The sequence below is a fragment of the Lycium ferocissimum genome, chromosome 9, assembly GCF_029784015.1.
Source record: "Lycium ferocissimum isolate CSIRO_LF1 chromosome 9, AGI_CSIRO_Lferr_CH_V1, whole genome shotgun sequence".
In the NCBI taxonomy this organism is placed as follows: Eukaryota; Viridiplantae; Streptophyta; class Magnoliopsida; order Solanales; family Solanaceae; genus Lycium; species Lycium ferocissimum.
Genome location: NC_081350.1, coordinates 28,819,209 through 28,835,913, shown reverse-complemented (window position 1 = coordinate 28,835,913; position 16,705 = coordinate 28,819,209). Strand labels below are relative to the sequence as shown.

At 35.3% G+C, this 16,705-nt stretch overlaps 1 protein-coding gene across 2 annotated transcripts; it reads right to left on the bottom strand.

Annotated features, from left to right (window-relative positions):
* Nucleotides 1-7,909: 7,909 nt before the first annotated feature.
* On the bottom strand, nt 7,910-15,822 carry LOC132030170 (peter Pan-like protein). Of its 2 annotated transcripts, none has more exons than XM_059419692.1 (7): nt 15,582-15,822; nt 14,593-14,769; nt 11,927-12,157; nt 11,603-11,695; nt 11,332-11,519; nt 8,536-8,729; nt 7,910-8,181 (listed from the first exon to the last, which is right to left on the bottom strand). In XM_059419692.1, exons 1-7 carry the CDS (start codon nt 15,597-15,599, stop codon nt 8,039-8,041), a joined length of 1,044 nt encoding a protein of 347 aa, XP_059275675.1. In that variant the 5' UTR covers nt 15,600-15,822; the 3' UTR covers nt 7,910-8,038. The 2 variants fall into 2 exon arrangements, with proteins under 2 accessions (XP_059275675.1, XP_059275674.1); XM_059419691.1 differs by having other exon boundaries at nt 14,593-14,772; nt 15,582-15,821.
* Between the last annotated feature and the right edge of the window lie 883 nt (nt 15,823-16,705).

The window sequence follows — 16,705 nt, the reverse complement described above, 5'->3', positions numbered from 1 at the left end:
CAAGAAAAGCAGTCAAATTACGTGTCTGAGATGGTTTACTTGAAAATGAAATGTTAACTTAATGTTCAGAATTGTAATTCTTATCTTGAATTACAGCACACCTTTCTTCCATGACCAAGTCAAACTTAGGTACATATATCATAGACTTCCATTGTTCAATTGGTATTGACAGTAAGTTTTACTTGCTAATTCAACGCTTATTATTACCATTCGTGCATCAAGTCACCCTCAACATGCATTATGTTTGGTTCCTTTAAGGAGAGAGACGCAATTAAGAAAATAAGTAATGAGTTTAACTTAGATACATCAACGAATATTTATACTGTCAAATCACTCAAAATTATTTGTGGATAATCTTCTATAAAAAGTAAGATTTGTATTAATACATAAACAAGCCTTCAAATTTAGTCTCAGCTGACAAATATGCCCTCCAATTTTGAGTGTCTTGACAAGTAGGCACCTCAACTTGTATATAGTTGACATGTAAAGACAAATGCTGAAAATGCTGACGTGACACATAAGTTTTGGAGGTATCTCGATGATTATTTTGTAAGTTGTAGTGTTGCTCAATCGACAAACAATTGAGATCTGGTATACCTAATCGCGCACACCCAAAATTAGAGATCATCTTTCATTTCGAGAACACAGTGCAATTGAGAGCCTCTTTAGTATTTATGCCTATTTTTAAATAAGGCTAAGTTACTGCAAGAAGACCCAATAAAGTCAGAAATATGCATTTCCTTTTTGTCCAGAACGATTAGGGCCTGTTTAGTATTTATGCCCATTTTTAAGTAAGGCAAGTTACTGCAAGAAGACCCAATAGAGTAAGAAATATGCATTTTCTTTTTGTCCAGAACGATTTAATAAGTTAGGGGTAATTTGGTAGCTGGTTATATGCATGTACTCCTAATGCGGGTATTAGTTATGCAGGCAATAGTTATGTAGGGTTTAGTTATGTATAAATTATTTCATTGAATGTTGATTTGTTATTTTAAAAATTAATAAATATTATATACTTTTTAAAATTAAATTAAGTGTTTACAATTAAAATATTATATATATTTTTAAAAGTTACCAGTTTCGAAGATTTTTTTTTTTTTTTTACTGTAGGCGTTATGTTATTCATACACATTGCTGCGAGTAATGTTAAACAAAGTTTGATATATTTGAACTTCTTCAGATGGTCTATATGTTTTGGACCAAATAACTTTCATTTTCTCACTTTCTGAAACTGCTCCATAACCCATTAAGCCACTAAGTAATTGGCTAACTGCTTCCCAAAAACTGTTCTTGATGGTTGAATAGTTTATATAAAGAGGTATCCGTTTGGGTCCCTAAGCACAGAAAATCACATTCTAAAATACTACACCATCTAGTGAGATATTCTGAGTGCTTAGAAGACTCACCGGAGGAGTTAGAAGAAAGCCGACACGACACCGATGCCGAAACCGTTCCATGATAATGGTTGGAGGCGCGCCAATCTTCTTTCCACTGCAAAGAATGCTCTGTACAACACCCTGATAATGAAATTCTCATCAATGTGACTCGCAAGTGTGAGAGGTGTGCATGAGCACATCATGAAAATGCAAGACTTAGCTACTCAACTAAAGATTCTTGAGGTTGAAATGTCTGAAACTTTCCTTGTGCACTATATTTTGAACTCTCTTCCTATACAGTATGTCCTCTTTAAGATCTCCTATAACGTGCATAAAGATAAATGGTTTATTAGTGAACTTATGGCCATGTGTGCTCAAGAGGAGGGTCGATTGCTGATGGAAACAGGAGAAAGTGCATTCTAGGCCACTCAAGGAAAGAAGACCTATCAAGCCAATAAGAAGTGGAAAGGAAAAGCACCACTTGAACTTGAAACTGATATCAAGAAAGAATCCAAGTGTCGCTTCTGTAGAAAAAAAAAAGGACACATAAAGAAGGATTGTATCAAGTATCTATATGGCTTGAGAAGAAAGGTACTTTAATCTCTCTTGTATGTTATGAAGCTAACATGGCTAATGTTAATCATAACACGTGGTGGATTGATTCTGTTTCTACAATCCATATGACGAATTCATTGCAGGATTTAAGAAACCTGCGGAAGCCAGTGGGAACTGAGTGAAGCATCTATTCTGGAAACAAGATGCATTCGCGTGTGGAAGCTATTGGGATATGCAGTTTAGTTTTTAGTAGTGGTTTCATTTAGAGTTAGAAAAGACCTTTTATGTTCCTAACTTTGCTAGGAATTTCAATTTCAAGACTTGTACCCTTGGGTTATTCCTTCTTTCTAGAAGGTTATTCAATCTATTTTATAAATCTAAACTTATTGGAAATGGTATATTGTCTGATGGTCTTTTCTCTCTTAATTTACAAAATTATTCCACTCAAAATGTTATACATGTCCAAGCTGATATTAAACGATGTGTTATGAATGAAGATTCCTCTATTTTATAGCATCATAGATTAGGACATATCTCCATATATAGAATTAAGAGATTAGTGAATGATGGAGTACTTAGTATTTTAGATTTTACTGATTTCAATACTTGTGTGGATTGCATTAAAGGCAAGCAGACTAGCAAGTCAAAGAAAGGTGCCAAGAGGAGTTCAACCATATTTGATATCATACATTCAGATATATGTTGTCCAGACATGGACGCATAAGGTCAGAAACACTATATCACCTTTATAGATGATTACTCACGATACATGTACCTCTACATGCTTCATAATAAAAGCGAAGCATTAGAATTTAAAAGCCTTTAAAGTTTTCAAGGCTGAAGTAGAGAAATAATGTGGAAAGCAAATTAAAATTGTGAGAACTGATCGAGGTGGTGAGTATTATGGTAGATACACTGAGGAAGGACAAACACAAGACCCATTTGTAAAGTTTCTTCAAGAAAATGAGATTGTTGCCCAGTACACTCTGCCTGGTTCTCCAGCTCAAAATGGTGTAGTAGAAAGAAGAAACCGAACATTATTGGACATGGTGTGTAATATGCTAAGTAGCTCTAAGCTACCTAAGTCTTTGTGGATTGAAGCTCTTAAGAAGGCAAAGGTATATATTAAATCGAGTTCCAACTAGGGCTGTCCCAAAGACACTTTTTTAGTTGTTCAAAGGTTGGAAACTGAGTTTGACACATATATACGTATGAGGGTACACGTCTGAAGTTAGAATCTACAACCCACAAGAAAAGAAATTGGATCCTAGGAAGGATACAAATTCTATTGTCCATCTAACAACACTAGGATTGTGGAATCAAGAGATGCAAGATTTCTTGAGAATGACTTAATTAGTGGAGTGATCAATTTCAGAATACAAATTCTGTAAGAGATCAACCTTTTACTTCGAGAGAAAGATTGGTTATCGTTCGTAACACCCCTCAAGTACAATTGGGTGTTGAGCAATTAATGAAATTTCACAAGTTGCTGAAACTATTCCAGTAGATCAAGTTGTTCAAGAAATTTCAGAAATTATTGAACAACAAGTTGAACAACATGATCCTCAGGAAAATGTTGACACAACATTAAAGATATCTACTTGAGAAAGCAAAAAAGCAATTCCTTGTGACTATGTTGTGTATCTGCAAGAATATGACATTGGAGTCGAAAATGATCCTAAGTCTTATTCACAAGCCATGAGTTGCAAAGAATTAGAACTGTGATACATGAAAGAAGGGATGAATTCCATGAAAAGTAACGAAGTCTAGGATCTTTTCGAGTTACCTAATATTGTAAAAGCTATTGGATGTAAATGGGTCTTTAAAACTAAAAAGGACTCATCGGGCAACATAGAAATATATAAGACAAGATTCGTTGCTAAAGGATTCACTCAAAGGGAAGGAATTGACCACACAGATTTCCTGTGTCTAAAAAGGATTCCTTGTGCATCATATTGGCATTAGTAGCCATTTTGACTAAGAATTGCAACAGATGGATGTGAAAATCACATTTCTCAATGGTGATCTAAAGGAAGAGGTTTATATGAAAAAACCTGAAGGATTGTCCTCTAGTAATGGTGAGCACTTGGTATGCAAGTTAAAGAAATTCATATATGTACTAAAACAAGCCTCCCGTCAATGGTATTTAAAATTTCATAATGTTATCTTTTCATTTGACTTTGTTGAGAACACTATGGATCAATGTCTATATCTGAAGGTCAGTGAAGTAAAATTTGTTTCTTAGTTCTATATGTGGATGATATCTTACTTGCATCCAATGATAAGAGAATGCTACATGAAGTGAAACAATTTCTCTCTAAGAATTTTGATATGAAAGACATTGGTGATGCATCTTATGTCATTGGCATTAAGATTCATCGAGATAGACATCAAGGTATCTTACGTCTATCTCAAGAAGCCTATATCATTAAAATTCTAGAGAGGTTTCAGATGAAAGATTGTTCACCAAGTGTAGCTCCCATTGTGAAGGGTGGCAGGTTCAATTTGAATCAGTGCTCGAAGAACCATCTTGAAAGAAAACAAATGAAAGATATTCCATACGCTTTAGTTGTTGGAGGCTTGATGTATGCTCAGGTTTGTACATGATATTGCATTTTGCTATTGGAATGTTGGGACGATAGCAGAGTAATCCAAGTCTTGACCATTGGATAGCTACAAAGAAAGTCTTAAGATATCTTTAAGGGACAGAAGACTACATGCTTATATACAAACGATCAGATGATTTGGAAGTCATTGGCTACTCTGATTCAGACTTTGTTGGCTGTGTTAATTCACGCAAATCAACTTCAGGATACATTTTTATGTTAGCCGGTGGAGCTACATCTTGGAAGAGTGCCAAACAGACTCTAATCACTACTTCCACTATGGAGGTTGAGTTTGTTTCTTGTTTTGAGGCTACCTCACATGGTGTACGGTTGAAGAGTTTCATTTCTGGGCTTAGAATTGTCGACTCTATATCTAAGACATTAAGGTTATATTGTGATAATTCAGCTGCTATATTTATGGCTAAGAATAACAAAAGTGGAAGTCGAAGCAAGCATATCGACATCAAATATCTAGCCATAAGAGAATGTGTTAAAGATAAAAAAAAAAAGTGGTCATTGATTACGTTAGCACTGAACTGATTTTAGTTGATCCTTTAACTAAAGGCATGCCACCGCATAAATTTAAAGATCATGTTGACACAATGGGACTTAGTTTCACTATGTAAAATTTCGTTGTAACAACGAATATTGTTGAAACTCTATTTTATATGATATTTCTCATATTTGTTACTGTGTACACATTCAGTTTGTTCTGAGAAATATCGCTAAAGTATGGACATAGAATAAACATTGGTGTTTATTCATTAAGTAATATGGGCTAACGCTTAGAAGCATAATGTATTGTGATACGTGGAAGATACTACTCGGTCTTAGAGGAACTATCGCCATGATTCATGTATTATGATTCTCTTTTAAGTATTATGATAATGAGCATTGTGTATACTGACCAAATGGGAGAATGTTAAACAAAGTTCAATATTTGAACTTCTGCAGATGGTCTGTATGTTTTGGACCAACTAACTTCCATTTTCCGACTTTCTGGAACTGCTCCATAACCCATTAGGCCGCTAAGTAAACTGGTAATTGATTCCAAAAAACTGTTTTGATGGTTGAATAGTTTATATAGGGGCATCCATTTGGGCCTCTAAGCACAGAAAATCACATTCTAAAATACTACACCATCTAGTGAGATATTCCGAGTGCTTAGACGACTCGGCGGAGGAGTTAGAAGAAAGTCGACGGCAACACCGACGCCGACACTGTTCCATGACAATGGCTGGAGGTATGCCAATCTTCTTTCCGTTGCGATAATGCTCTGTAATGTCTAAGAAGTCATTTATAAGATGCAACCATCAAACTGGCACATAGACAAAGAAAATTAAAGTGAATCAACCTCAAAGAGAGAGCGCTGGATTGGAAAAAAAATCGCTGATTTGTAAGAAGAGCCGTCCAATCTTGACCTTAGAAAATATTGTAGTAGAGGATTTGATTGTTTACGTAGAAAAGGAAAGTATTTAAGGGGGGGAGTGATAAGGATAATGTTACCATTTCAACTTTTTATTCATGCATTAGTTATTCCATCTTCTATCCCACATAAAATAATATATTGATTCCCTCATATTTTATACACTAGATGGCGTATGCCCATGCTGCGCACGGGCCCAATACTTTGGATTATAATGTATCTATGTGTATGTAGTTGTGTTTGGGTAGTGATAATATATATATATTCTATATTTTATACTATGTTCAAAACACGATTAATATAACATTGTAGTTTGTACTCCGTATCCATAACTTTATTATATTAGTGTTTGCTACGAATACAAAGTTTGCAAAAATTTATTAATACTTTTTAAAAGAGAAGACTTGTTTAAAAGGAAACTATTTTCCTCTCTTTGAGATAAAACAATAGCAATATTTAAGCATCAGTTGATACTTTGAATTTTAATTCGATTAATTTAAAGGTGTAAAATATTTTATTGTTAATGTATGTAGATTGAACCTAAACAATACTTATTATTTTTTTTTATCAAATTTTGATTTGGATAATTCTAATTCAAATTATTAAATTAATTTTACATGTTTAAAACAAAACAAAGTAGAAATTTGATTTTCTATTTAAACGAAGAACTACTATTTTTTAATTTTTGGTGAATATTCTTGGTTTAGCTCATTTTACTTGTCATGTTATCTTTTGCACGTTTTTTTAAGGAAACGTCAATTAGAATTATAATTTGACTAAATTACCTTATTTATTATTTGATCTCCATTTAATATTATTTTTTCTTTTACGACATTAATCTCTTTTCACATTTATTAGAATAAGAATAAAAATGAAAAAGTAATTAAATTGTATCTTATTTTAAAATATAAATATTTTAAGTATATTTATTTTAGTAAACATAACAAATAAATGACATGGCGGAATAGCAAATACAACAGTTAAATATCTAGATTAGATCTCAGGCTAATATAAGAAAAGAAAGGAAATTATATGGTTTGGCTACTTAACCTTTTGAAGAAAAGCAATAATATGAGGTCCACATTTTTTGCTGTATAATAATTTCTTTTGCTCCCACTAATGGGTTGATACGCATGTTGCAATGAATCCACCATTATTGACTTAATGAGAATAATTTGGGAATTAAATAAATATTGTTTGATTTTTTAATAGAGGGTGCACTTTTTTTTTTTTTTTTTTGATATTGCTTGTTTTTTTAATATGGGATTCACTTTTTTTTTTTTTTTTTTTTTTTTAACATGAGTTGGAGGTGGACGACGAAACCACCCCCAACTCATGCTTCTAATATAGTAAAAATGTATTAGTTATGCGGGTTTCAAAATTGCAATCCAAACGTCATATTACTTTTATACATGAATAATTTACTTTCTAACTAGCTACCAAACGTGATTTAAATTATGCAGAAATTAATAAATGAATAACACGTCTTTCTGCTAGCTACCAAACGACCCCTTAATGTAAAAGGATATGCAATTCCATCCCTCCATTTTATATAGATTTTCTGGGGAACCAAGTTCCTAGAAATATCTCCATAGGTAAGTGAAGTAATGCTAGGACTTTAAAATATAGAAAGGTGGGATAGATATCAAACAAAATTAGAACAGAGTAAGCAATTCTTTTTGGACAAGAATACTGGATGTACTTATTAATTCTGGTCACTTTACTTGAAATTGCCACAAGAACAAGGACGTAAAATCCATAAAACCAATAATGAGCAAGCATGAGAATAAATATAAGAGGAGAATTTATATGGAAAACTTTGTTTAATAAATTACTTGCCCTGAAAAAAAAATTAGTACTTTTTAACTTATCATTTACAGGCTTTAAAGGAAATCAGTATTCTAGAACCAAACCAGTAAACAAAAACTAGGAAAAGAAACAAAGAGTTGAGGAAAAGGTATAGTTACTATAAGTAGGCTCATAAGAGCAAATTCAACAATGTAATTCTTTCCTCTTCCAGCATCTCACTATATTGGCAATACAAAAACAAGAACGGAATAAACAAAATTAAAGATCTAATCATCTTCCAACTCTTCTTCAATTTCTTGCTCATCTTCAATTTCTTGCTCTTCCTTATCTTCATCTTCCTGCTCATCCATCTCCTCATCACTTTCTTGTTCATCCTCTTCTTCATTTTCCGATTTTTTAGCAACATTTCCTGAAGGCATCAAAAGCATGACACTGAGAATAAATTGAAGTAATGTCGCGAGTATTATGAAAGATTTCTGTAGTTTGCCGAGCTAATAAACTAATGGGCAGCCAATTCACCAAGATGATTCACTAAGATATAAACGGATTACTTAGGCCCCATGTAACATGAAGTGAACCAGTACCATAGGCAATTAGTTTTCCGAGTCTATATGGGTAGAGTATATAAAATCCATCCATACCCTTAATTCTTCAAAGCAACGCCAAATCGCCCTCCCCCATACTACAGACTCACCTTCAATTTATCCAGCAAAGAAAGAGTATCTTTTGCTTCAAGTTAGAAAGGGAGGTTATAGAGAAATACCGTATTCATTGAAAAGGACTTCACCAGTACACAATCCCTGTTCAATCTTGACGAGTTGAAGAGTCATTCTTGGTCCAATCTCTTGAAGTTTGACAGCACTTTTTGTAGAAGCTCGATTAACTCTTCCAATATCAGATGACAGATTTACAGTTGCTGCCTCATCATCCGCTTCACTTTCAGATCCATAACCAGCCCTTCATTGTCAAAGCAGGGAAAGACAAATGAGAAATAAGAGAAGTATTAACACTAACAGAAGACTGCATTTCGCATAAAGAAGGAAAATGTTAAGACCATTCACTCTAACAGCTTTATTTTCCCATAGTGACTGAAAATGGAATTTGCCAAATTACCAAGGCATGCTAAGCAAAGCAAAAGCCAGAATAGCCTACATGGAAACATATAACCCCATCTACTTCAGTTACATCCTTGTCTCTAGTACTGCGGCATCCTCGACCAAAGGAAAATGTTCTGAGATACTAAAAGGGTCATTTTGTTAGCATATAAGATTAGGAGGATAGCAAAACCATCAAATGAAGGGTGGAATTGGACAAGGAGAACTTGTTACTTAGGTAATTGTGGATGAGATTCGATAAAACTTTCCCCAACTCTGGATCATGTACTGGGAATCGGATTTAGCCTATGGCCTTTTCGCAATAACAGTTGCAATATACATGACCACGTGCACGCGGACTAGTTGGAGGCTGCCCCTGCTGAGCATGTGCCCAAGCTAAGAAATGTGGCTTGCTCAATTTTCCTTGGACATATTGCTGATTGGTTTTTACCTTCGTGACGTGATCATTTGTAGCTTTCAACAGGGTCCCCGAAATTCAAATGTTGCGTTTTTCATTACTATGTTTCTTTAAGTTTCAACCTGTGTAACTATGGGTCATGCACATAAGCTGCCTCTGTAGACGACCTAAGTGTTAGCTTGTATGAATTTTCCTGTTCATTTCTATTTCTGTAATTTGCTTCCAGACATCATTGAGTATGCATGCAAGAACTATACATCATCACATACCCTAGTAGAATACTAATGCTTTATCTACAAGCTAGAGATTCAGATTTTAGAGCAAAAAATAATGTCCACATTCCACCGCAAATAGGTTTGTCAATCAACGTCACCTGTGGCTGTGAACAAGGTTCATTAGAGCTTTGGTCTCATATATGATTCTTACGTGAACCTCTCTGGCTTTCACAATCCATATATCAATTCAAATTATCTTGATAGGACAATAACTTTACAGCAAACACCATTAAAAAGCCATTTATCTTAATAATACAAGGCAGCCTTAGTTTATATCATTGAATTATTCTCGATTACACCGCCATATCATACCAAAGGTGGAACGGTTCCATACTTCTTCTGGTGCTTTTTTAAAATTTTAAGAGTAGGGAAAGGGGATGTTTAAGACAATGCTTTGCTGGTTGAAATCTAGAAGGACAGTAGGAAGGACCATCATTAACGAACACCCGAAGTCCGAACTGTTGCAGATTGAAAAGAAAATATATGTTAAAGCAAACTTTAGCATATACTAGACGTCTATTAATGTTTTGTCCCACTCCACTTAATCTATAATCCTAGATTATGATTTAGAACTTTTTTCCTCTTTTATCCAATGCAAATAAGGGTCCTAGAGAAACAAACAAGATCTTAAATAATTACAGTAGAAATCTGCTAGAATAATCCTTGTCCTATATCTTGGTGTGTTTTTTCACATGACTTAATCATACAACCTAAGGCAAATATATAACATATATAATGCTTATGGAGAAGAAGATGGCCAAATTTATAATTAAAATTTCGCCACCAAACTTCATAAATAAAGCACCAGACTAATAGTGTGGTGCATGACCCAGTTCTCAGCACGCCAAATCTCTCATAATCAAGGATGGAAAAATAAAAAACATATATCAAGAGAGAACAAAAAAGAGAACCAAAAATTTAAGAGATAAAATGGTCGAAGTAAGAAGACCGAAGCCAAACGTTACTTAAAAGAGAGCACAGAGAATGAAGATGAACAGAGAAATGAAAAAGAAGCGATGAGGAGGGTAATTCACAGTGATCAAAACAAAGTAACGATTTTGCTCCCAGCACTAGCAGAAGTCAATTGCATTAAGGGAACACTGGATATTTTCCCAGCACATTATTGAGAGGCACAGGAGATGGAGGGAATTTACCCAAAAGGTTACAGTGTTATCGTCAGCAAAACAAATTATGAAACCCCTGATGCACAACACCGAAACATCAAAAGCATGGAAATTATATTCAATGATCAGTTTATCCTCGTGGTAGGTAAGCGGTAAGCCTGTTGACCATGAGCTGCATGCTTATCATTACTTATTTAATAGTATTGGATATGTGCGTGTGTGCATTACAGGATTGGGTTGCGAGCAAGGGTGAGGGGATTGAGTGACAGGAGGGAGATAGAATAGAACAGGGTTTTTGGACTGATCCAGCGGTATGGAATTCTTCTAAGGATAAACTTGGGTAATAATCCAAATAGCAAGAGGGTTTGGGAAGGTAGTAGGAGTTAGGGCAATAGGGAAGAAGTAAAAATAGAATTTCTGCAGGAATTCAGCGATCTCAGTTCCACATACACCGATTCCAGAAGGATAACATACGCAGATGGCAATACTAACTCTAAACCAGTTCCTCGGCTGACAAGAAATAGAAAGGTCTAATTCATTTTTGGAAAAAAAAATGATAATCATTCAAACAGACTAATGAAGGAAAATTATAATCGCATCGAATGCAATCCAAAAGCCATAACAGCACCAAGAGACATAGAGACGTACTTAGTCACGAAGTCACTAACATCTTGAAGACTTCTTAGATCAGGCACTTGATGGTTTTGCACAAATTTCCTGATCCTGCGAGACACTCCCACTGGCTGTAATCTGATCGAATAATGCCGAAAATCAATAAGCTTTGTTTCTTTGTCGTAATTAAGTAATACAATCCTTTGGCATGAAGACAGTTTCACCTGCAATGTGTAACAATTTTGCGTTAAACGCTGGTCAAACGAACTGTGCTTAGTCTAGAAATTTATGTGTGGTTCTCACTCACTGTATTTATGTCAATGGCAGGAAAAATCCTCTGGAATATAAGTGTAACCATTTTTAGATGTTGTTCCCCTGTCCCAAAACCAGATAGCACAATCTGCAAGCATAATTCTGGAGCTCAGCTGACCAAGTAAAGAAAAGATAATGCAAATACGAGACAACCTACTTTATAAAATAGCAACATCCCACATCTTGATGGGATTGTGCTACTAGATGTATGATGTGTTTCTAGATATTAAGCAGATTGAGTATGTTCTCATAAGTGCATGTACATGTCAGGACTCAGGAGGTGTGAAATAGTCATCTAAGATTCAGCAGAAGAGATTACCAACGGTGGGGTTTTGAAAAGATCCGGAGGGCATCTTGGACGGAGTTGAGATTGAGCAATGTCAGCAGCCAATGAATATTCATGTATTTTGAACGTTAAAGTTGGACCATGCTTCATTTGGGCAACCTTCAAGTATGCTGCAGAGTTAGTTTTTGACAATATGAGGAAATGTGTGACCATCATATCACTCGCAATCTTCACGAAATCTTTGAGATTATTTCGTTTCGTTTCCTGAAATTAAATTGAGGAAACATTATTTTGGTCAAAGATATGAACAATGTAGACAAGAGATGTATTTTGTAATATGCAGAACCACATAGGTATAGATAAATTTCAGAAGACAAAATCAGGCACTGCTGTAAAAAGCTACAGAGCTCATAAGTCAAGGAAACAAAAAGAAGCCAGAAGGGCTGAAGAGATCTGTGCTGCCAATGAACGTGCCATTTTAATGGTTCATTTCCGTTTTTCATTCAGATAGTAGAAATTCAGCCCAGGTGCATACAATGACTAGTCCACAAGTTAAATGTAAACAACGTTACTCCCTCTGGATCGAAAAGAGTGTCCACTTAGCCTTTATTTTTTTTGGTTCAAAAAGAGTGTCCACTTACCAAATCAAGAAAAAATTAATCTTACTTTTTTCAGATTTACCCTTATTAAGTGTTAAGTGTCCAATACCTATTTAATTAGGGGCATTTTAGTCAAATTACCTATTTTTGTCAAGGAGTTAGTATTTTCTTAAGGGGTGTGCAAATGGCTAAGTGGACACTCCTTTTGATCCAGAGAGAGTAATAAGTTGTACTACTAACAAAATATACCCCCTCCCCTTTTCAGATCATACAAGCTCCTACTTGACACTCTCCATAATGTCCAAACGAATTGATGAGAAATCATCTCTTCATAAGTTCACCAACCACAGTGCAGAAAAAGATGTTTAACCCATTCTCACTCTTTCCACACATCAAATAACTTATTTTTTAAAATAACCGTGGTGTCAGGGCCAGCTTGTGCGCACCTCGACTAATTCCACAGGATACCTGCCACTTCCCACCAGCAACAAGTAGCAACAGGTAACTTTGTCCACCAAGGCTAGAACAGATGGGAAGAAATCACCTAGTGCTGGGACTTGAACCTGAGACTTCATTATGCTCAACCCACTTCATTGACCGCAAGGCCACACCCTTGGGTGCCCCATCAACTCACTTTTACTCCTTTCCTTTTCTTCAAATTTGCAGCTGTGAGAATTAAACCATGCAATACTGCACTGACAAAAAAAAAAATTGACCTGTTCTGATGGTTTTGCTATCCAAATAGCTCTATGGTGAAATTCCTTCCTCTCCCTTTCAAACAGACTTGTAGAATGATTAGACTGAGAACAACCCTCTAGATTGCATTTGCACTTCCACGATGTATATTGCAGCAACAGACCTGTATTATCGTGATTTCCTACAATTTAAACTACTTCTTGACTTCAGGTTCAAAAAAAATTGCTTACATTCCTCCTGAACACCTAGCCACCATATTCATTTTTTTCGTCCCTCTTTTTGTGGATAAGTAAGATTTTCTTTTCTTTCCCAGAATGTAAATTCTATTTCTGTTATCTCGCTCCAGCATTTGAGGCTTACATTTGTCAGTTTGCAACTGGTTTTTTTAAAAGGCAGGAACACTTGTAGAAGCTTTTGATAGGGTTAATTTTCTCATATTACGGGGTTCTGTACTTCATTACATATTAGATGTTTTGTAGTGTTTCTTTGCAAGGTGGACCAGTGTTGTGAAAAGCGACCGCTAGCAAAGCGCAGACCCATCGCTTTTTACAGTGAAGCAAGTGCTTCACCTCTGTTTTCAAGATTGGGCCTGATTGGAAGGAAAATAAAATTGGGACTTGTTTTAAAGAAAAAGAATTTACCCTCAGGGGTTGGCCTGGTGGCAATTGACTTGAGCCTTGGGGTGCTCCCTTTCAAGGTCTCAAGTTCGAAACCCGTTGGGTGCAAACAATTTCTGAGGGCCATCGGACTGGGGAAACCCTGAATTACCCGTGGTGCACTTGCGGGAAACTCCTTGCCGAGGGCCTGTGCACCCCCGGGATTAGTCGGGGCTCAAAGAGACTCGGACACCCGGTGCTTAATCAAAAAAATAAAGAAAAAGAAAGTTGAAGAAATATGCAACTCATCTTGCACTCGATTCTCGACTGCTCTTCATAGTCTCCATCGACATCCTAGGGCTTTTTTTTTTTCACAGGTGTGTTCTGCACTTCTCTTCAATGAAGTGCGAACTTCGCTTAAATGATATTCAAGAAGAAGTGCAAAACACACCAGTGCAAAAAAAAAGCCCTAGGATGCTCGATGGCAACTATGAAGAGTAGTCGAGAGTTGGGTGCAAGATGAGTTGCATATATTCTTCAAGAAACACTGAGGTGGACTTGGTGTATTCATCCAATGTTAGCCCTATAGATCAAGTCCCAATTATACCGAATTTAGAAGAAGAAGCTTGACAAATATCCATAGCAAGAGGTCTTGATCATATTGGCAACTTTAGATAGTAAAACAATGAACAAAAAGATAACACTAATACTTCCTTGAATCAATTCAAGACTGTCAAGAAAACACCAGATAAGCACCCGAATGCACGAATAAACATACATACACTTGAATTATATGTTAAGGCTTTACCTTGAGCTTGAGAGCAGTATAAGGAAGCATCAATTTCCTCAAATCCATTTGCAACTGTCTGAGAGGCCCAGGAATCTTCCCCCTTGAAAACACAAAACTCTTTGGGATCTTGTCTCCGGTAACATGGTCGACTGTTGGCTGCTTCTTCACAATTTGCTTGACAAATGGCTTCCTGTTCTTCTGGTTACATGATATTGAAGAATTCAGCTCAACCACCAGCACAGTAATTGTCATAGAGCTTAGAAAAATTCAGATAAAGAATCCCCTATCTTCTATGGAATCATTGTTTAGTCAATCATCATTTCTTGTCTCAGTTCAAGAAAAAAGACCAAAAAGTTAGGGTCTTGAATAGTTTTGTTTTCCTTAGCTTTCACTAAAACCAAAAATGGATAAACAAAGTGTGACATCTGCCACTCCAACGATGAGCTCCTCACAACAACATTCAAGAATTCAGCTCAGGTGACTAAACCCCTTTTTAGTAGGAAAATTGGTTAAAAGTCAAAGCTAAAACCCAAAACTTTAATTCAGTCATAGTTACTAATGATCATTTCTTGTTTTACGCCAGCGGAAAGACAAAAATAAAGGATAAAAGGTTCATGGATAACTGTTATGGATATTATAAACAACACCTAAAAAACTTAAAACTTCTATTCAATCTAACCATCATTTTTTTTTTGTTTCAGGGAAGATGACAAACCAAAAGAATAAAAGGTCACAAACAATTGTTGCAGGTCAAGAAACCCATAATTTTTCTATTCACACATAGTTTTTATTTTTATTTTTATTTTTAGATTTTTACTTGATGCATCATATCCTAAACTGCTCATAACCATCTCGCTTCAGTCAAAACTTAATAAACAGTAACCTAGTGGTACTGCAGGAAACAAAAAACATAATGAAGAATGTGAATAAATTTTAAATTAGGGGTTATGTTTCACTCATTTTCACAACAAACCAACCATAGAATAAACAAAGCAAAAAACACTTACATTCTTGAAACGACCCATACTCTAATATTTATCCAAGTTTGCTCAGAATCTTGCAGATTGGGAACTATCAGTTTTACGGTTTTCAAGAAATCTCCCAAAGATGTGATTTTGAAAACAATCTTGAATTCAGGTTATACAGAGCTACACAAGCCACTGCGACAATGGAGGAGAAAAGAGACAACTTTACTTTAAAACCCTAGCTTAAACCCCAACTACAATTTTTTCTTTTCTTTTTTATCAGCCAACTCCTGCCACTAATAGCAGCACGTTTGACTAAGTTTTTAAAAATCAAAAGTATTTACTATTTATTATTAAAAAAATTGTAATAGGAAAAGTTATCTTTCAGAAATTGAAAAAAGAAAACTTTTTTTCTTAAATTGTTTTAGAACCTTGATGACGCATAAATTGTTGATCTAAAATTAGTAAAAGTATTTTTTTGAATTACTTACTGGTATTTTCAAAAAATTTATTGTCCGAAATATCTATACTCGTAGCCCAACTTGTTTTTTTGGCTTATAAGTTGTTTTTTTTAAGGGGCAATTCGCATAATTGCCCTTCTTTTGGGGTGGTCTTTAAATTTTGCCCCTCATATTTGAAATCTTTAAATTTTGCCTTTCGGCTAAAACTCATGTGTTCCAGGTTCGAACCTCTACTCACCAAAAATTTTAAAAAAAATTCGCAAGGCGAGTTTAAATTTCGCTTATGCCCCCACAAAGATACACTTGTTAAAGAATTACCAAAGTTATGCGGACCGCATACTTATGCCTTATGGGCGGACTTGATAAGTATGCGGGTCCCAAGATAACTTTTTGGTAATTCCTTCACAAGTTTATGCCGGATCCGGCATACTTATGGGCAAACTTTTAATGGGAAAAAATTTAGTTAAGTCTTAACTAAAAGTCTTTTCCTAGTTATGCCTTATGGGACATACTTTTAATTATGGCATAACTAAAAGTATGCCCCATAAGGCATAACTTTTCCTTAAGACATAGACTTTGTCTTATAAGACAAATTTTTAGTTATGCCTTAAGGAAAAGTTCCGCCTTATGGGGCATACTTTTAGTTGTGCCTTAACTAAAAGTCTACCCCATAAGACATAACTAGGAAAAGACTTTTAGTTAAGG

Bases quoted from the DNA above. Each gene is read 5' to 3' on its own strand.
- LOC132030170 (XM_059419691.1), bottom strand. The intron at 8,730-11,331 runs GTACGTCTCTAT...TTGACAATGAAG, and splicing joins GTTAGTGACTTCGTGACTAA to GGCTGGTTATGGATCTGAAA. The intron at 8,182-8,535 runs GTATTTCTCTAT...TGATGCCTTCAG, and splicing joins AGTCCTTTTCAATGAATACG to GAAATGTTGCTAAAAAATCG.